A 20,385-nucleotide genomic window follows, 5' to 3' on the forward strand; every position below is an offset into this window, starting at 1 on the left:
AGTCATGTTCTGTTTGGTTTTTGGACACTTAGTTCCTGCTTTTTCACTCCTGTTTTGTCACTAGAGCAACCATTAGTTTTCACCTGTCATGACACGCACCTGTCTCACGCTTTGCACTCGCACAGCTGTCACTAATCATGTCACTGCTATTTAAGCCTGTCTGTTTCTGTTGATGGTCCTGGTGACATTATCCTTTCTACCTCTGCGACCTTTCATTCCAAGCCATAGTTCCATGCCGTAGTTTTCATGCTGTTTCACGCCACAGTAAGTGTTTTCGTTTTCATGTTCATAGTCTCTCTAGTTTTGTTTCTTTAGCCAAGTTTGTTCTCCGCCATAGTGCGCGCCTTTTGTTTGCTTCCTTTTTTTGTAGTTTGTTAGTGTTAAAAATAAAATATGTACTTACATTCACGCCTTGCCCGCGCCAACTTTCCTTTGCATTCCGGGAAAACAAACCCCAAGATCCACTTTATGACAAATATGACATGGCACTGAGGACTGAGGGAAAAAAACGCACTCTTGAGAATAACTAAAATGAACACCATCTAAGAATAGTATAAAACATATTCTCAAATATATATATATATATATACAAATAAAACAACAATAATACATTAATACATGAAAAAAACGAAACAATGGGATAATAATAGTATTAATAATTATTCTCTATATTAAAGCTTTACTTGGACTGGCACCTCAGTATATCTCGGACCTCATCCAAATTTACAATCCTGCGCGCGCTCTGAGGTCCTAGAGCCAGCTCCAGCTCGTAGTGCCCAAGACCAGACTTAAAACCAGGGGAGACAGGGCCTTCTCTGTGGTCGACCCTAAGCTCTGGAACACTCTGCCCCTCCATGTTCGAACTGCTCCCACAGTGGAGTGTTTTAAGACCCACTTTTATTCTCTGGTTTTAATAGGGATGTCCGATAATGGCTTTTTGCCGATATCCGATATTGACCAAACCCTTAATTACCGATACCGATATCAACCGATACTGATGTATACAGTCGTGGAATTAACACATTATTATGCCTAATTTGGACAACCAGGTATGGTGAAGATAAGGTCCTTTTTTATATAAAAAAAAAAAGAAATAAATTTAAAAACAGGGCTTCACGGTGGAAGAGGGGTTAGTGCATCTGCCTCACAATACGAAGGTCTTGAGTAGACTTGGGTTCAATCCCGGGCTCGGGATCTTTCTGTGTGGAGTTTGCATGTTCTCCCCGTGAATGCGTGGGTTCCCTCCGGGTACTCCGGCTTCCTCCCACCTCCAAAGACATGCACCTGGGGATAAGTTGATTGGCAACACTAAATTGGCCCTAGTGTGTGGATGTGAGTGTGAATGTTGTCTGTCTATCTGTGTTGGCCATGCGATGAGCTGGCGACTTGTCCAGGGTGTACCCCGCCTTCCGCCCGATTGTAGCTGAGATAGGCTCCAGCGCCCCCCGCGACCCCAAAGGGAATAAGCGGTAGAAAATGGATGGATGGATTGGATTGAATAATAGCAATAAACAAAATAAAAAATAACAGGCTAAAAATACAAAACCTGATCAGTAAAAAGTATAATTAAAAAGGTGTGTCTAATCTTTTTTTTTTTTTTTAAACTAAAAAATAATACGGTTTGCAGTCTTAAATTAATATATTTATATAACTGTCAATTAAAAAAAGTTTCAGCTCAGCCTGTCATTGGGTGTGATTAGATGGTACAGATGTCCACTTTCAGTCGTGATCACATTGTGTGTGTGCGCCTTTTTAAAGGGAAACAAGCAGGTGTAGTGTGAACACACACTTCCTGTTTAGCACGTTCTGCCAGGTGTGTCCCACAATGAGCGGGAGGGGGGATTCATAAGCAAGCAATCCTGCTGCCTGAGTGGGGGAGGGATGTCAGGTATAGACCGTGTGTGTGTGTGTGTGTGTGTGTGTGTGTGTGTGTGTGTGTGTGTGTGTGTGTGTGTGTGTGTGTGTGTGTGTGTGTGTGTGTTCCAGCAGAACCTTGAGTGCATGTTTACTCAGCAATGACCGGCTCAACCTGTCTGTTAGGTGTGCGCCGGCTGGCTGTGCACTGCACAGGTATGATCACACACTCAGCGAGCACCTGAGAGAGCGAGACCACAAGGACGATACAAGCGCGTGGGGGACACTATCCGGCGAGGACCGTGAGCAGAATGTAGGGAAGACCCGAAGGAGATTCTTCTGGTGCTCTTCAAACCGATGGGTCCGAGATGCTGACGTTGCACTTTAGGCCCTGGGATGTCCACGATGTCGCTGTGCTTCTCAGCTCGGCACTCTACGTGTGTCACATAGGTAAGTGCAACACGTTGGGAAGTCGTACGGCGCAAAAATGTCAAGAGCCCGCATAACACTTGGGGTCGTTGACATTTCAGCGTTAAAAACACACAACAAATACAACACAAGAAGGCTAAAGTGACCTTAGAGCAGGGGTATCCAAAGTGCGGCCCGTGGCACATTCTGAAATACTATTGCAAAAAACATGAAAAAGTGGAATAAGAGAGCAAACAAGTGAAATGTTACGAGAACAAGTTGCAATGTTGATTCTAATAACTAGGGCTGTGAATCTTTGGGTGTCCCACGATTCGATTCAATATCGATTCTTGGGGTCACGATTCAATTTAAAATCGATTTTTTTCGATTCAACGCGATTCTCGATTCAAAAACGATATTTTCCCGATTCAAAAGGATTCTCTGTTCATTCAATACATAGGATTTCAGCAGGATCTACCCCAGTCTGCTGACATGCAAGCAGAGTAGTAGATTTTTGTAAAAAGCTTTTATAATTGTAAAGGACAATGTTTTATCAACTGATTGCAATAATGTAAATTTGTTTTAACTATTAAATGAACCAAAAATATGACTTATTTTAATCTTTGTGAAAATATTGGACACAGTGTGTTGTCAAGCTTATGAGATGCGATGCAAGTGTAAGCCACTGTGACACTATTCATTTTTATAAATGTCTAATGATAATGTCAATGAGGGATTTTTAATGACTGCTATGTTGAAATTGTAACTAATATTGATACTGTTGTTGATAATATTCACTTTTGTTTCACTACTTTTGGTTTGTTCTGTGTCGTGTTTGTGTCTCCTCTCAATTGCTCTGTTTATTGCAGTTCTGAGTGTTGCTGGGTCGGGTTTGGTTTTGGAATTGGATTGCATTGTTATGGTATTGCTGTGTATTGTTTTGTTGGATTGATTAATTAAAAAATAATTCAATTTTTTCTATTCTGAATTGCACAACGTGAGAATCGTTTTTTTCCCCCACACCCCTACTAATAACACAAAGCTGCCATGCATGCGAGCTGTTGGCTCCACAAATTCAGATCTTGATAAGAATTGGTGTAAATGATGTTGACGATACCTTGAAGTTCTAGATGGGTCAGTACCTATTCGTGATTGGGCGGAGCCTGGCGGAAAAAGCTTCTACTCGCCATCAACCAAGAAACGGTCATTACTTGACTTTAAATGAGCCGCTCTCCTTCCAAACGGAAATGAGGCTTTAAGGTCGGGAAGTGATCATGACTACACATCGATATCGGCACCAAAATCACCGTCTTTCAATGAAAAATGATAACCGTCACAACGTTAACCCATATGCTTCAATCTTCCCAAATATTTTGATGGGACGTGACCGCATGTGTTCCTGCCGACTCGCGTACACCCCAAGTTGCGTGGGGGTCGGCTCACCTTCTGCTATGTAGCTAAAATGGCGACTATTAAAGGTACCGTATTTTTCGGAGTATAAGTCGCACCTGCCAAAAATGCATAATAGAAAAGGAAAAAAACATAAGTCGCACTGGAGCCCAGCCAAACTATGAAAAAAAAACTGCGACTTATAGTCCGAAAAATACGGTTGAGTTCTATCTCTGCACACTCCACATTTGGAGCCCAATATGTGGCACACTGCATTTTGTGGAACTTCTCTTTGGAATGCACGTAAAATGCATGTGGAAGGATGGAATTGCGGAAATTGAAGCAAATCCCTGATTTTTACTTGGCAGAGACAATAGCAGCACTTGTATTGGAGCACGCAGTAAATCATTCTTCAATCAGCCTGTGCCTGGCAAAACTGGTTAAACATTTTCCAAAATAAAAATAGAAAATGGTTTGGGCACAAACCAGCATTTTAACGAAGCGAAAACATTTTGCACAACAATTTAAAGTCGGTGAATTGGAATGGAAACCATGACCGTGTGTCTTTGCTGTTTGTTTTCCCACCAGGTCAACATGACTGTTTATTATGGAACATCACATGTTTACAGCTGCACAATGCTTTATGACCCAAAAGGAGCGGGAAGAAGCCGACCTCAGTTCTTCCGACCCCGTCTCCATGTCTCGGGAATTAATGATACACGTTCAACACAAAAACATTTTTTACCAGGCAATCAATAACTGCTTTGACGTGGAGATAAAGTCTGGTATTACCTGTTTAACATGTAAAAAACCATATTAAAATAGAACATAAATGTTGCATACTGGATATACTTGATAGAGAATACGGACAAAATAACGTCAATTGAAAAGATGAGTACAATTACAGGATAAATGAAATCAGACCCTTTTAGTTTCGGTGAAATAACGATACATGAATTATCTGGGAAGAATATCTAGACAGTGTGAAATAAAATGAATGAATGCATTCTGGATAAATGATATTGCACATTGTTGTTTTCATTAATTAACAATGAAAGATGAATTCAGTATCAATGATATCAGACACTGTGGTTTTCGTCAAATAATACATTTTATTAAACACTTGTTTTTGTTCAATACCAATACATGACGAATTCAGGATAAATTATATAAAATACTTTGGTTTTTATTAACTGAAGATACATTTGTGAAATTAGGATAAATGATATCAGACAAGGCGGTTTTCATTAAATAGTAATAAATTATGAATGATCAATTATATTAGAGACAATTTTTTATTATATATCAATAAATAATTAATTCAGGATCAATTATATCAGACATAGTTGTGTTAATTAAACTAAGGAGTTATATCAGACACTGTGGTTTTACTTTATTTTAAATGAATGAATTTGGGATAAATTATATCAGACACTTTGGGTTTCATTAAATAGTAATAAATTATGATTTCAGTATCAATGACATCAAAGACTGTTTTTTTTAATTCATTACCAATCAATGATTAATTCAGGATGAATTATATCAGACAGTGTTGTTTTAATAATAATAATAATAATAATAATAATAGTGAATTAGATTTATATAGCGTTTTTCTATTCATTAGATACTCAAAGCGCTCAGTGAGAACCCATTATTCATTCACTCCAGATTCACACTTAGGTGGTGGTAAGCTACATTAGTAGCCACAGCTGCCCTGGGGTAGACCAATTTGCGCCTACGGCCCCTCCGACCACCACCTGTCATTCATTCACCAGTGTGAGCGGGCACTGGGAGTAAGGGTGAAGTGTCTTGCCCAATAACAAAAAATGAATGAACGAATTTGGGATAAATGATATCAGACATTGTGGGTTTCATTAACTAATAATACTGTAAATGATCAGTTCGGGATCAATGATATCAGACATTAAATAGCAAAAAATTATGAATTCAGTATCAAAAGCAGCCACTGTTTTTATTTATTTATTTAATACCAATACATGATGAATTCTGGATCAATTATATCAGACACTGTAGTTTTCATTAATAATACTGTAAATGATCAGTGCATGATCAATAATATCAGCTACTGAATGAATTCAGGATTAATGACATCACATTGCTTTTTATTAAATAAGAATACATAAATGAATTCACGGTCAATGATATCAGACATTGTGGGTTTCATTAAATGATAATACTGTAAGTGATCAGTTCAGGACCAATTACACCAGACAGTCAGTGCGTGTTCATGCACTAAATTAGTCCGATTTCTCAAATAGTTTGGCTCTAAACAAGCCTACTACAACCCATGGAAACACTTTAGTCCGATCGTGGTTGGTTTATAAAAAGTGGACACTTGGACAAAAAACAGAACTATTTGAGAAATCAGACTAATTTAGTGCATGAAAACATAGTGACTGTGGTTTACAATACAATAATTAGAAGTTAGGAATTAAGGATAAATGATATCAGACACTGGTTCTTTGCTTCCCTCTTTTTCCATGTACAAAACACAAAACCAGTGAAGTTGGCAGGTTGTGTAAATCGTAAATAAAAACAAAATATAATGATTTGGAAATCCTTTTCAACTTATATTCAATTGAATAGACTGCAAAGAAGATATTTAATGTTCGAATTGAGAAACTTTTTTTTTTTTGTGCAAATAATCACTAACTTAGAATTGAATGGCAGCAACACATTGCAAAAAAGTTGGCACAGGGGCATTTTTACCACTGTGTTACATGGCCTTTCCTTTTAACAACACTCAGTAAACATTGGGGAACTGAGGAGACCAATTTTTGAAGCTTTTCAGGTGGAACACTTTTAGACTTTGCATCAGTCCATCTTAGATGAGCTCGGGCCCAGCGAAGCCGGCGGCGTTTCTGGGTGTTGTTGATAAATGGCTTTGGCTTTGCATAGTAGACTTTTAACTTGCACTTACAGATGTAGTGACAAACTGTAGTTACTGACAGTGGTTTTCTGGAGTGTTCCTGTCGTGATATCCTTTACACACCGATGTTGGTTTTTGATGCAGTACGGCCTCAAGGATCCAAGGTCACGGGCATTCAATGTTACGTGCACTGACTTTTCCAGATTCTCTGAACCTTTTCATGATATTACGGACCGTAGATGGTGAAATCCCTAAATTCCTTGCAATAGCTGGTTGAGAAATGTTGTTCTTAAACAATTTGTTCACAAAATGGTGACCCTCACCCCATCCTTGATTGTGAATGACTGAGCATTTCATGGATGCTGCTTTTATAGCCAATCATGGCCCCCACCCGTTCCCAATTAGCCTGTTCACCTGTGGGATGTTCCAAATAAGTGTTTAATGAGCATTCCTCAACTTTCTCAGTCATTTTTTACCACTTGTGCCAGCTTTTTTCAAACATGTTGCAGGCATCCATTTCCAAATGAGATAATATTTGCCAAAAAATAACAAATTTACCAGTTCGAACGTTAAATATCTCGTCTTTGCAGTCCATTCAATTGAATATAGGTTGAAAATAATTTGCAAATCCTTCTATTCTGTTATTATTTACGATTTACACAGCGTGCCAACTTCACTGGTTTTGGGGTTTGTAGGTTGTAAACATGCTTGTGTTGCTTCTTAAGTTGAATCTGTTCTGTAATTTAGTTCCACATACCGTACTTGTATGCACTTTAAAGGTTTTTTGCGTTGTGTGAGCATAAACATGTTTTTCCTGAGAACCATGTTGCGTCATCGATATTCCAAGGTAAAAGATTCCTTCACACGCGGGCACCGTCAGTCTTTCAGTGTTCAAATCACTGAGGTTTTTTTAGTTGCTGATATTTGAACAAAGGCACGCACATTCTTTTTTTTTTATACAGCGTGTTGGCATTCTCAAGAGGAATTCTTTACTTGTGCCTCATGAAGCAAACACACCACCAACAGAACCAGACAGGCTCCTTTGGAGCAATTTAAAGGCGTGTGCCCGCGTCAATACTTAATAGGACCAAAACCACACACACCCCAGCTCGTGTTCCTTCGTCTGTTGGGTTTTCGTACTTCCAGCCGTCACCTGTCTTTTGGAATGACACATTTTAGTTCCTACAGTGCAGATGCATCATTATTAAAGGTTATGTCTTTCCGTCTTTCAAGCTGGGGCCATCTCCATCCAGTCCGACCTGCACAGTCTCATTCGATCCGTGCAGGAGGACGTGTTCTTCTCCGTGAACGTGACCTGCAGAGGCATTCCCACCATCCAGTGGACCTTCATTTCCAGCTCGGTGAGACGCAGCATCGGCGCCTGGCAGCCGGGGGGGTTCACCAACATCACTGAGGATTACAGCAGCAGGGTGCAGGCTCACCACAACGGCTCCATGGGTCTGTCGGACCTGCGGCTGCAGGACGGGGGGTATTACGTGGTCACGGTCACGGACGGGACGGGCAACAGCAAGGATGCCGGATTTGTCCTCAAAGTCAATGGTGAGTGGAAATTTTCGGGTAGATTAAGATTCTTGGGGTGACGGTTTGGTTCAGAATGGTTTCTCGATTCCATACGATTTTTGTAATATATTATTTGGTGTAGGCAGCACGGGAGTACAGGGGTTAGTGCATGTGCCTCACAATACGAAGGTCCTGGGTTCGATCGTCGGGCTCGGGGTCTTTCTGTGTGGAGTTTGCATGTTCTCCCCGTGACTGCGTGGGTTCCCTCCGGTTACTCCGGCTTCCTCCCACCTCCAAAGACATGCACCTGGGGATAGGTTACCGTATTTTTCGGACTATAAGTCGCAGTTTTTTTTCATAGTATGGCCGGGGTTGCGACATATACTCAGGAGCGACTTATGTGGGAACTTATTAACACATTACCGTAAAATATCAAATAGTATTATTTAGCTCATTCACGTAAGAGACTAGACCAGGGGTCGGCAACCCGCGGCTCTTTGATCACTCTGATGCACCCTCACACATCAAACCCCCCCCCCCCGCCGTCAGTTGAGGTGGGCGGGGTTTGGTAGCGGGGGTGTATAATGTAGCCCGGAAGAGTTAGGGCTGCATGGGATTCTGGGTATTTGTTCTGTTGTGTTTATGTTGTGTTACGGTGCAGATGTTCTCCCGAAATGTGTTTGTCATTCTTGTTTGGTGTGGGTTCACAGTGTGGCGCATTATTAGTAAGAGTGTTAAAGTTTTTTTATACCGCCACCGTCAGTGTAACCTGCGTGGTTGTTGACCAAGTATGCCTTGCTGTCACTTACGTGAGCAAGCAGAAGCCCCACACAACGTGTGGCTGGCTGGCACACTGTTTGTAGTGGGCACATTCGAGAAAACAGTTACCTTGAAATTCGTAGTCCGCCAGAAAAATCGGGAGGGTTGACAAGTATGACGCTGTCAAGCGCCATTCATATAAAACCTGCGGGCCGCACTAACATTCAATTTTCATATTAAGGTGTGGGCCGCGTGTTTGGTTTATACATAACACAAAGCAAAAAAAAACTTTGTATGCAGTGTTATTTCATTTTAAATTTCAAAAGATTTTTGTTTTCTTTAATTTGTGAAACGGGTCAAAATGGCTCTTTGACTGGTAAAGGTTGCCGACCCCTGGACTAGACGTATAAGATTTCATGGGATTTAGCGATTAGGAGTGACCGATTGTTTGGTAAACGTATAGCATGTTCTATATGTTATAGTTATTTGAATGACTCTTACCATAATATGTTACGTTAACATACCAGTTGGTTATTTATGCCTCATATAACGTACACTTATTCAGCCTGTTGTTCACTATTCTTTATTTATTTTAAATTGCCTTTCAAATGTCTATTCTTGGTGTTGGCTTTTATCAAATACATTTCCCCCAAAAATGCGACTTATACTCCAGTGCGACTTATATATATATTTTTTCCTTCTTTATTATGCATTTTCGGCAGGTGCGAGTTATACTCCGGTGCGACTTATACTCCGAAAAATGCGGTAATTGGCAACACTAAATTGGCCCTAGTGTGTGAATGTTGTCTGCCCTGTGATGAGGTGGCGACTTGTCCAGGGTGTACCCCGCCTTAAGCCTGAATGCAGCTGAGATAGGCTCCAGCTCCCCCCGCGACCCCAAAAGGGACAAGTGGTAGGAAATGCATGGATTATTTGGTGTATAAATTATAATAAAACCTTTTCAAAACAGGCCACAGGTTACAAAAGCTCTTCTTGGCTGCTGGCGTACGACTTATGCGCGCAGCATTTGCGTAAAAAGTGTGTTTTTACAAATGTATTTAAAAAAAACAATTTTGTACGTTTTATTTACAAAAAACACACAAGGTTAATAAATCGAATACAAGAAAATAGAGCAACTCAAACTCAATCCCAGTTTTACAATACTAATTAGAATAGAAATGTAAAAAAAAAATACATTGAGAAGACATACGAATACAATACTAAAAAAAAAAGAAAACCAGCAAAGACCATAACATATACAAAAGTTGTTAATTGTTTTTAAAAAATGTTTTTAATGCGCAAAAAAAAGAAAAATGCAAAAAAAAAAAAAAAGCTACAGAATAACACTTTTTTTTAATTATTGATTCTCGGAATTTATTAATTTATCGGAATAAATAAAAATTGTGATTTGAATATGAAACCATTTTTTAGCATTCCTTGTGGACACTCCTACATGCATGCTCTGTTAAAGGCTTCACTTTGGAAATCCCCATTATTTACTTGAATTACTTAAACCTTATTTTTACCTCCATCCATCCATTTTTTTACCGCATGTCCCGTTCGGGGTTGCAGGGGGTGCTGGAGCCTACCTCAGCTGCATTCGGGCGGAAGGCGGGGTACACCCTGGACAAGTCACCACCTCTTATTAGTTAATTAAAAAAAATTAAGAAATAAATGTTTTCTTTTTTTCACAAATTCCTCACCCATTAAAGGCCCACATTGTCCGTGATTATTCCCTGGCACACTTCCATGTCCTGGATGTCTAACGCAACTAACTGGTTTGTCCTACTGACTTTGCCAAGTAAGCAAGACTGCACATCCAGTATCTGTCGCTGTGACATGCAAACTAGTTGTTTATCTACAGTATGCTTTACATTTTAGAGAGACGATGGACGTGTTTCAATTTGCACCATAGAGCTCGAAAAATATTATATGGCTCTCACGGAAATACAAACCCCGTTTCCATATGAGTTGGGAAATTGTGTTTGATGTAAATATAAACGGAATACAATGATTTGCAAATCCTTTTCAACCCATATTCAGTTGAATATTGGTTGCAAATAATAATTAACTTAGAATTTCATGGCTGCAACAAGTGCCAAAGTAGTTGGGAAAGGGCATGTTCAACACTGTTACATCACCTTTTCTTTTAACAACACTCAATAAACCTTTGGGAACTGAGGAGACACATTTTCTAAGCTTCTCAGGTGGAATTATTTCCCATTCTTGCTTGATGTACAGCTTAAGTTGTTCAACAGTCCGGGGGTCTCCGTTGTGGTATTTTAGGCTTCATAATGCGCCACACATTTTCAATGGGAGACAGGTCTGGACTACAGGCAGGCCAGTCTAGTACCCGCACTCTTTTACTATGAAGCCACGTTGATGTAACACGTGGCTTGGCAATGTCTTGCTGAAATTAGCAGGGGCGTCCATGGTAATGTTGCTTGGATGGCAACATATGTTGCTCCAAAACCTGTATGTACCTTTCAGCACTAATGGCGCCTTCACAGATGTGTAAGTTACCCATGTCTTGGGCACTAATACACCCCCATACCATCACAGATGCTGGCTTTTCAACTTTGCGCCTGTAACAATCCGGATGGTTCTCTTCCTCTTTGGTCCAGAGGACACGACGTCTACAGTTTCCAAAAACAATTTGAAATGTGGACTCGTCAGACCACAGAACACATTTCCACTTTGTATCAGTCCATCTTAGATGAGCTCAGGCCCAGCGAAGCCGACAGCGTTTCTGGGTGTTGTTGATAAACGGTTTTGGCCTTGCATAGGAGAGTTTTAACTTGCACTTACAGATGTAGCGACCAACTGTAGTTACTGACAGTGGGTTTCTGAAGTGTTCCTGAGCCCATGTGGTGATATCCTTTACACACTGATGTCTCTTGTTGATGTAGTACAGCCTGAGGGATGGAAGGTCACAGGCTTAGCTGCTTACGTGCAGTGATTTCTCCAGATTCTCTGAACCCTTTGATGATATTATGGACCGTAGATGGTGAAATCCCTAAATTCCTTGCAATAGCTGGTTGAGAAAGGTTTTTCTTAAACTGTTCAACAATTTGCTCACGCATTTGTTGACAAAGTGGTGACCCTCGCCCCATCCTTGTTTGTGAATGACTGAGCATTTCATGGAATCTACTTTTATACCCAATCATGGCACCCACCTGTTCCCAATTTGCCTGTTCACCTGTGGGATGTTCCAAATAAGTGTTTGATGAGCATTCCTCAACTTTATCAGTATTTATTGCCACCTTTCCCAACTTCTTTGTCACGTGTTGCTGGCATCAAATTCTAAAGTTAATGATTATTTGCAAAAAAAAAATGTTTATCAGTTTGAACATCAAATATGTTGTCTTTGTAGCATATTCAACTGAATATGGGTTGAAAATGATTTGTAAATCATTGTATTCCGTTTATATTTACATCTAACACAATTTCCCAACTCATATGGAAACGGGGTTTGTACATTTTTAAAATATTTGCCTTCATGGCTCTCTCAGCCAAAAATGTCTGAGATGGAGTGAGGGTGTCAAGTCTCATTGCATAAACAGGTTTCCTAAGAAAAAAACAAGCCCATTAATACTTTTAAACACTTTGACCACTGCGCTACCGCTCCGAAAAATATACTCGTTTATTTTTGTGCTTACCCGTGACTAAAAGTAAACAGACAACATGCTTTTTTCCAAAATACTAACTTGGCTAACGCTAACATCCTACTAAAGGCGACGTTTGAAACTGAATGAAACATGTTTTCATGACACAACTCACCAGTGTGAGAATGCCGTGAACACACCAACATGTACCAGGGGATGGCGTTAAAAGTCATGTTTGATCGTCTCACGGCTGCTTTCCAGGCTACTCGCCGTCTCGTTATCAGCTCACTGACCCAAGTTCCTTTGGGTTTGCTTTCAAATCCCTTTTTTTTTTCCTGAAGCGATCGTGACAACGATTAAGGCAGTTAATGATGCCGTACGTACATGTTTTCAACTTAAATAACTTAAGCACAGAGTCTTGTAAATAAGCTACTCAGACTCCAGCAAGACCCACAATGCAATGCGTTTCCACGTCACACTTTCAAGGCCTATAGTGGATCGTGTCAGGGTCACCTAGTGACCTTTTTTGAGGCAAGGCACATTTTTTTCATTAAAAAATACGGAGGCACACCACCAGCAGAAAACGTTAAAAAATGATACTCCACCAGGTCGTCGTGCCTTATTTTGAGTAGTTTGTGTTTTCCTGTGTGTGGTGCTTTAGTTCTTGTCTTGCGCTCTAGCAGTTTTATGTCTTCCTTTGTGTCAGGGTTGTCCCTGACACTTTGACTACGTCTTAGTTTTTCCTCTGCGTTTGTCTTTGTTTCCTGTCAGCACTCTTATTTTGGTTGGAGTATTCTGTCAAGGTGTGTTGTTGACGAACCCCAAGATGCAGAGATGGCGGCAGGCTTGGTACAAGAAAACATGCTTTTAATTTTCAAAAATAAGAAAAGGAAAACACGAACCAGGAAGCAAGAACAGGAGTCAGGATCCAGGGAATGGCTTAACGCACACAGCTAGCAACGACAGCAAACCACGACAGGACAATACTCCAACACCTGGTGTCAATCAGCCAGCTACGATTTAAAGGGGAACATTATCACAATTTCAGAATGGTTAAAACCATTAAAAATCAGTTCCCAGTGGCTTATTATATTTTTCAAAGTTTTTTTCAAAATTTTACCCATCACGCAATATCCCTAAAAAAAAAAAGCTTCAAAGTGCCTGATTTTAACCATCGTTATATACACCCGTCCATTTTCCTGTGACGTCACATAGTGATGCCAACACAAACAAGCATGGCGGAAAGAACAGCAAGCTATAGCGACATTAGCTCGGATTCAGACTCAAATTTCAGCGGCTTAAGCGATTCAACAGATTACGCATGTATTGAAACGGATGGTTGTAGTGTGGAGGCAGGTAGCGAAAACGAAATTGAAGAAGAAACTGAAGCTATTGAGCCATATCGGTTTGAACCGTATGCAAGCGAAACCGACGAAAACGACACGACAGCCAGCGACACGGGAGAAAGCGAGGACGAATTCGGCGATCGCCTTCTAACCAACGATTGGTATGTGTTTGTTTGGCATTAAAGGAAACTAACAACTATGAACTAGGTTTACAGCATATGAAATACATTTGGCAACAACATGCACTTTGAGAGTGCAGACAGCCCAATTTTCATCAATTGATATATTCCGTAGACATACCCTCATCTGCTCTCTTTTCCTGAAAGCTGATCTGTCCAGTTTTGGAGTTGATGTCAGCAGGCCAGGGAAGCTAGGGTTGATATTCTTCTCTTGATCATCTTCGGTGGCATAAGGGACGGTGTGAGCCAAGACATCCAGGGGGTTTAGCTCGCTCGTCTGCAGGAACAAACTGCCGCCATTGCTTGCCGTGCTACCGAGGTCCTTTGTCCCTGAATTGCTCACACACTCCGGCAGATTCAATGGGGGTCTGGCGGCAGATTTCTTTGACTTTATCGTTGGAAATGCATCTGCTTTGAGTGTCGCAGGATATCCACACATTCTTGCCATCTCTGTCGTAGCATAGCTTTCGTCGGTAAAGTGTGCGGAACAAACGTCCAATTTCTTGCCACTTTCGCATCTTTGGGCCACTGGTGCAACTTGAATCCGTCCCTGTTGGTGTTGTTACACCCTCCGACAACACACCGACGAGGCATGATGTCTCCAAGGTACGGAAAACAGTCGAAAAAAAACGGAAAATAACAGATCTGATTTGACTCGGTGTTTGAGAAAATGGCGGATTGCTTCCCGATGTGACGTCACGTTGTGACGTCATCGCACCGAGAGTGAATATTAGAAAGGCGTTTAATTCGCCAAAATTCACCCATTTAGAGTTCGGAAATCGGTTAAAAAAATATATGGTCTTTTTTCTGCAACATCAAGGTATATATTGACGCTTACATAGGTCTGGTGATAATGTTCCCCTTTAAACCTGCTTTGTCCTCCACTCGGTATTGGACTATTGTCGTGTCGTGTCGTTGCTAGCTGTGTGCGTTAAGCTATTCCCTGGATCCTGACTCCTGTTCCTGCTTCCTGGTTTCTGGTTCGTGTTTTCCTTTTCTTATTTTTGAACATTAAAAGCATGTTTTCTTGTACCAAGCCTGTCGCCATCTCTGCATCTTGGGGTTCGTCAACAACACACCTTGACAGAATACTCCAACCGAAATAAGAGTGCTGACAGGAAACAAAGACAAACGCAGAGGAAAAACTAAGACATATAGTCAAAGTGTCAGGGACAAGCCTGACACTTTGAGCGCTATTACCCACACCTGCTTTGTATTAGCAAGCAAGGCTATTTAAGTTTTTGCTACCCTTCTTTGTGTGGACATTGTTGATTGTCATGTACGGATGTACTTTGTGGACGTCGTAAGTTTTTGCTGTCGTCCAGCATTTTGTTCTATTTACTTTGTAGCCAGTTCAGTTTTACTTTCGTCTTGCATAGCCATTGCCTTTTCCTTTCCCTTTTGTTCATTTTTGGTTTAAGCATTACATACCTTTTTACCTTCACACTGCCTCCCGCTGTGCTCTGCATGTTGGGATCACAACAAACCATCCTCGTCTCACCTGACACATTCCGACTTTTACAAAGCAATGAACTACCTGCCGCCACCTACTGACATGGAGTATTGCGTCGTTACCCTGCCCAGTTTTACACAGCACAGACACTTAGAAACGGCACATTAGGATTATTGATTTGCAAAAAAATATTTTTTGGACCATTTAGGGGAAGTTGCATAATTTCCCACGGCACACCAGACAATATCTCACGCGGCACAGTGGTTGAAAAACACTGACCTAGTGTGTCCTTTTAAGAGGAAACACACAGTTGCACCTTCAAATCTCTGCCAACACAAATTGAAAAAGAAAAGCAGAGCTTGTGGCAAAACTTTACATGCCCAAAAAAGTGTTGGATTACCTTTTTAACTTGTAAAAAAATATATTAAAATAGAACATAAATGTTGCATACTGGATAGAGAATACGGACTAAATAACTCAATTCAAAAGATGAGTACAATTTTAGGATGAATATAATCAGACACTTTAGTTTCTGTGAAATATCAATACATGAATTATCCGGGAAGAATAATATCTAGACAATGTGTTTTATATATATATAAAAAATAAGAATGAATACATTTAGGATGAATATCGCACATTGGGGTTTTCATTAAATAACAATAAAACATGAAATCAGTATCAACGATATCAGACACTGTGGTTTTCATCAAATAATACATTACATCAGAAACTGTTTTTTGTTCAATACCAATACATGAGGAATTCAGGATAAATGATATTAAATACTTAGTTTTTTATTAACTGAAAATACATTTGTGAAATTGGGATTAATGATATCAGACAAGGTGGTTTTCACTAAATAGTAATACATTATGAATTCAGTATCAATGATATCAGTGACGGTTTTTTATTATGTACCAATAAATAATAAATTCAGGATGAATTAAATCAGACACTGTTTAACATTTACAAAAAATATTGAATGAATTTGGGATAAATAATATCAGACACTTTAGTTTCTGTGAAATAACAATAAATTAATTATCCGGGAAGAATAATATCTAGATAATGTGTTTTATATATATATTAAAAAAAATGAATGAATACATTTAGGATGAATATCGCACATTGGGGTTTTCATTAAATAACCATAAAACTTTAAATCTCTATCAACGATATCAGACACTGTGGTTTTCATCAAATAATACATTACATCAGACACAGTTTTTTGTTCAATACCCATACATGATGAATTCAGGATAAATTATATTACATACTTTGTTTTTTATTAACTGAAAATACATTTGTGAAATTGGGATTAATGATATCAGACAAGGTGGTTTTCACTAAATAGTAATACATTATGAATTCAGTATCAATGATATCAGTGACGGTTTTTTATTATGTACCAATAAATAATGAATTCAGGATAAATTAAATCGGACACTGTTGTTTAACATTTACAAAAAATATTGAATGAATTTGGGATAAATAATATCAGACACTTTAGTTTCTGTGAAATAACAATACATAAATTATTTGGGAAGAATAACATCTAGATAATGTGTTTTTTATATATATATATATATATATATATATATATATATATATATATATATATATATATATATATATATATATATATATATATATATATATATATATATATATATATATATATATATATATATATATAAAAGAATGAATACATTTAGGATGAATGATATCGCACATTGGGGTTTTCATTAAATAACCATAAAACTTTAAATCTCTATCAATGATATCAGACACTGTGGTTTTCATCAAATAATACATTACATCAGACAGTTTTTTGTTCAATACCCATACATGATGAATTCAGGATAAATTATATTACATACTTTGTTTTTTATTAACTGAAAATATATTTGTGAAATTGGGATTAATGATATCAGACAAGGTGGTTTTCACTAAATAGTAATACATTATGAATTCAGTATCAATGATATCAGTGACGGTTATGTACCAATAAATAATGAATTCAGGATAAATTAAATCAGACACTGTTTAACATTTACAAAAAATATTGAATGAATTTGGGATAAATGATATCAGACACTGCGATGAGGTGGCCACTTATCCAGGGTGTACCCCTCCTTCCGCCCGAATGCAGCTGAGATAGGCACCAGCACCCCCCGTGACCCCAAAAAGGGACAAGCGGTAGAAAATGGATGAATGGATGATATCAGACATTGTGGGTGCCCAAAAATTCCTTCTCAAATCATGTACTCAAACCAACAGGCCCACTAGGTGAGAGACATACAGAGTATACGCCACATTTGATGTATGCTCAGTTTGTGTTATGATTAAAATAAACCCTCTTAATTCGAATTTGTTGAAGGTGCTGGATTCAAAGACTTCACTGTAAAAAAAGAGACCTTTTTACTGTAAACAATGGTTGTTCAGTCGCCAGAATTTTACTGTAAAATGTACTACTTTTCCATGTAAAAACCGGCAAAACAAAAATAAAACCTGGTCGCCGAGTCGCCTTAATTTGACCCTAAAGAAAAAAAGTGTTATCGTTTTTCTATTTACAGTAATGCACTGTAAAAACGACTGTAGTTCAGTCGCCATAATTTCACTGTAAGAAAAAAACAGTCGTATCGTTTTCCAATTTGAAGTACTTCACTGTAAAAAAAAAAATGTAAATTTTACGGTAAAATTCAGCCGGTTGTTTTACTGTAAAATCGACAGATTTTTGTTGTTGTTGTTGTCACCGTTGACATGGAATCGGAAAAAATGTAAACTTCCCAATTACTCTAAGCATATGATTTATACAAAAGTAAAAATTAGGGATGTCCGATATTGGCTTTTTGCCGATATTCCGATATTGTCCAACTCTTTAATTACCGATACCGATATCAACCGATGCCGATATCAACCGACACCGATATATACAGTCGTGGAATTAACACATTATTATGCCTAATTTGGACAACCAAGTATGGTGAAGGTAGGTACTTTAAAAAAAAAAAAAAATAAATAAAATAAGATAAATAAATTAAAAACATTTTCTTGAATAAAAAAGAAAGTAAAACAATATAAAAACAGTTACATAGAAACTAGTAATTAATGAAAATGAGTCAAATTAACTGTTAAAGGTTAGTACTATTAGTGGACCAGCAGCACGCACAATCATGTGTGCTTACGGACTGTATCCCTTGCAGACTGTATTGATATATATTGATATATAATGTAGGAACCAGAATATTAATAATTCTGTTATTAATATTCTGGTTCCTACATTAGAAACAACCCTTTGGTGTGAATGAGTGTAAATGGGGGAGGGAATTTTTTTGGGTTGGTGCACTAATTGTAAGTGTATATTGTGTTTTTTATGTTGATTTAATAATAAATAAATAAAAACCATACTGATAATAAAAAAAAAAACGATACCGATCATTTCCGATATTACATTTTAACACATTTATCGGTCGATATATCGGACATCTCTAGTAAAAATAGTATAATGTGTAGATTCATTTCCGCAAAGTCCAAATTGTTAATTATGAATTAAGCATTTTCACAGCTGACACATAAGCCTTTTTAAATACGGGTTTTAACATCATGAGAGCCGTCCGGACACGAAATGACACCCTTCACACTCGTAAAAGAGGGAAGATTCAAGATTCAAGCTGCTTTATTATTGTCCATTCTTTAACATGTACAAGACACATAAGAACTGACATTTCATTTTGGGCACAGTCCTACTAAGAGCAGACATACGTTACAAGGGGACAAGACGGGACCGCCAACGGTACAGCCACTTACAGTGCTCCTTAAAAAAGGTGGGAAAAAGGTGACATTGGGAAAGGGGGAAGAGTAAAAAAAAGTATCAGTCTAAGGCTGGACCCTCGGGAGGGGTCCAGACTGAGTCCAAGGAAAAAACCTCACATAGCAGGGAAGGAGGGAGCGGAGGATGGACTAAATCATACTTGCCAACCCTCCTGAATTTTCCGGGAGACTCCCGAAATTCAGCGCCTCTCCCGAAAACCTCCCGGGACAAATATTCTCCCGAAAATCTCCCGATTTTCAGCCGGAGCTGGAGGCCACGCCCCCTCCAGCTCCATGCGGACCTGAGTGAGGAGAGCCTTTTCTTTATGACGGGCGGACAACAGGGTGACAAGAACTAAATCATCCAGACTAGAGATAAATTGTATTATTATGTTTATCTTACCTAAAAATAAATATATTTATTAATTAAAAAAAAAAAAAAAAACATTTTTACTATATTTTGCTAAAAACATCAAAATTAATTGTATTTTTATTTGTATTTTTTCTGACTCCTTATTACATCCAGCCATAGAATTATACATTAAAATAAACTTATTTGAAATAATTAATTTTAAATTATCATAATAATTCATTTAAAATGACCATATTTAAATATTAAAATAATTGCTTGTTTATCAACAACTTTAGCATTTTATTCATTACATTTTGAAGCTCTCAGAAGCCAAGTTATGTTATATTCCTTAAAATGTATTTATTTATGCAAGTTTGAAGTATCAATTATGTAAACACAGTTTTGTTTGCATATTTTCAGGATGTAGATATATATATATATATATATATATATATATATATATATATATATATATATATATATATATAATAACTAGGATTTATATAGCGCTTTTCTAAGTACCCAAAGTCGCTTTACATGTAGAACCCATCATTCACACCTGGTGGTGGTAAGCTACTTTCATAGCCACAGCTGCCCTGGGGTAGACTGACGGAAGCGTGGCTGCAATTTGCGCCAACGGCCCCTCCGACCACCACCTATCATTCAATTCACCAGTGTGAGTGGCACCGGGGGCAAAGGGTGAAGTGTCTCGCCCAAGGACACAACGGCAGGGATTTTTGGATGGTAAGAGGCGGGGAGCGAACCTGCAACCCTCAGGTTTCTGGCACGGTTGCTCTACCCACTACACCATGC

The 20,385-nt window shown here is 38.7% G+C and overlaps 1 protein-coding gene across 2 annotated transcripts in view; it reads left to right on the forward strand.

Annotated features, from left to right (window-relative positions):
• The first annotated feature begins 192 nt into the window (after nucleotides 1–192).
• The window catches only part of vstm5 (V-set and transmembrane domain containing 5), a 27,145-nt gene continuing 6,952 nt past the window's right edge, over nucleotides 193–20,385 (forward strand). Inside the window, exons 1-3 of one of the 2 annotated variants that reach the window (XM_061972486.1) lie at nucleotides 193–264; nucleotides 2,041–2,304; nucleotides 7,775–8,101. In XM_061972486.1, coding sequence (XP_061828470.1) covers nucleotides 2,223–2,304; nucleotides 7,775–8,101 — 409 coding nt within the window. In that variant the 5' untranslated portion in view covers nucleotides 193–264; nucleotides 2,041–2,222. Of the gene's footprint in view, nucleotides 265–1,974; nucleotides 2,305–7,774; nucleotides 8,102–20,385 lie in introns of those variants that run through there. The other variant, XM_061972485.1, reaches the window with a different exon arrangement.

The sequence above is a fragment of the Nerophis lumbriciformis genome, linkage group LG17 (genome assembly GCF_033978685.3).
Source record: "Nerophis lumbriciformis linkage group LG17, RoL_Nlum_v2.1, whole genome shotgun sequence".
NCBI classification, from domain to species: Eukaryota; Metazoa; Chordata; class Actinopteri; order Syngnathiformes; family Syngnathidae; genus Nerophis; species Nerophis lumbriciformis.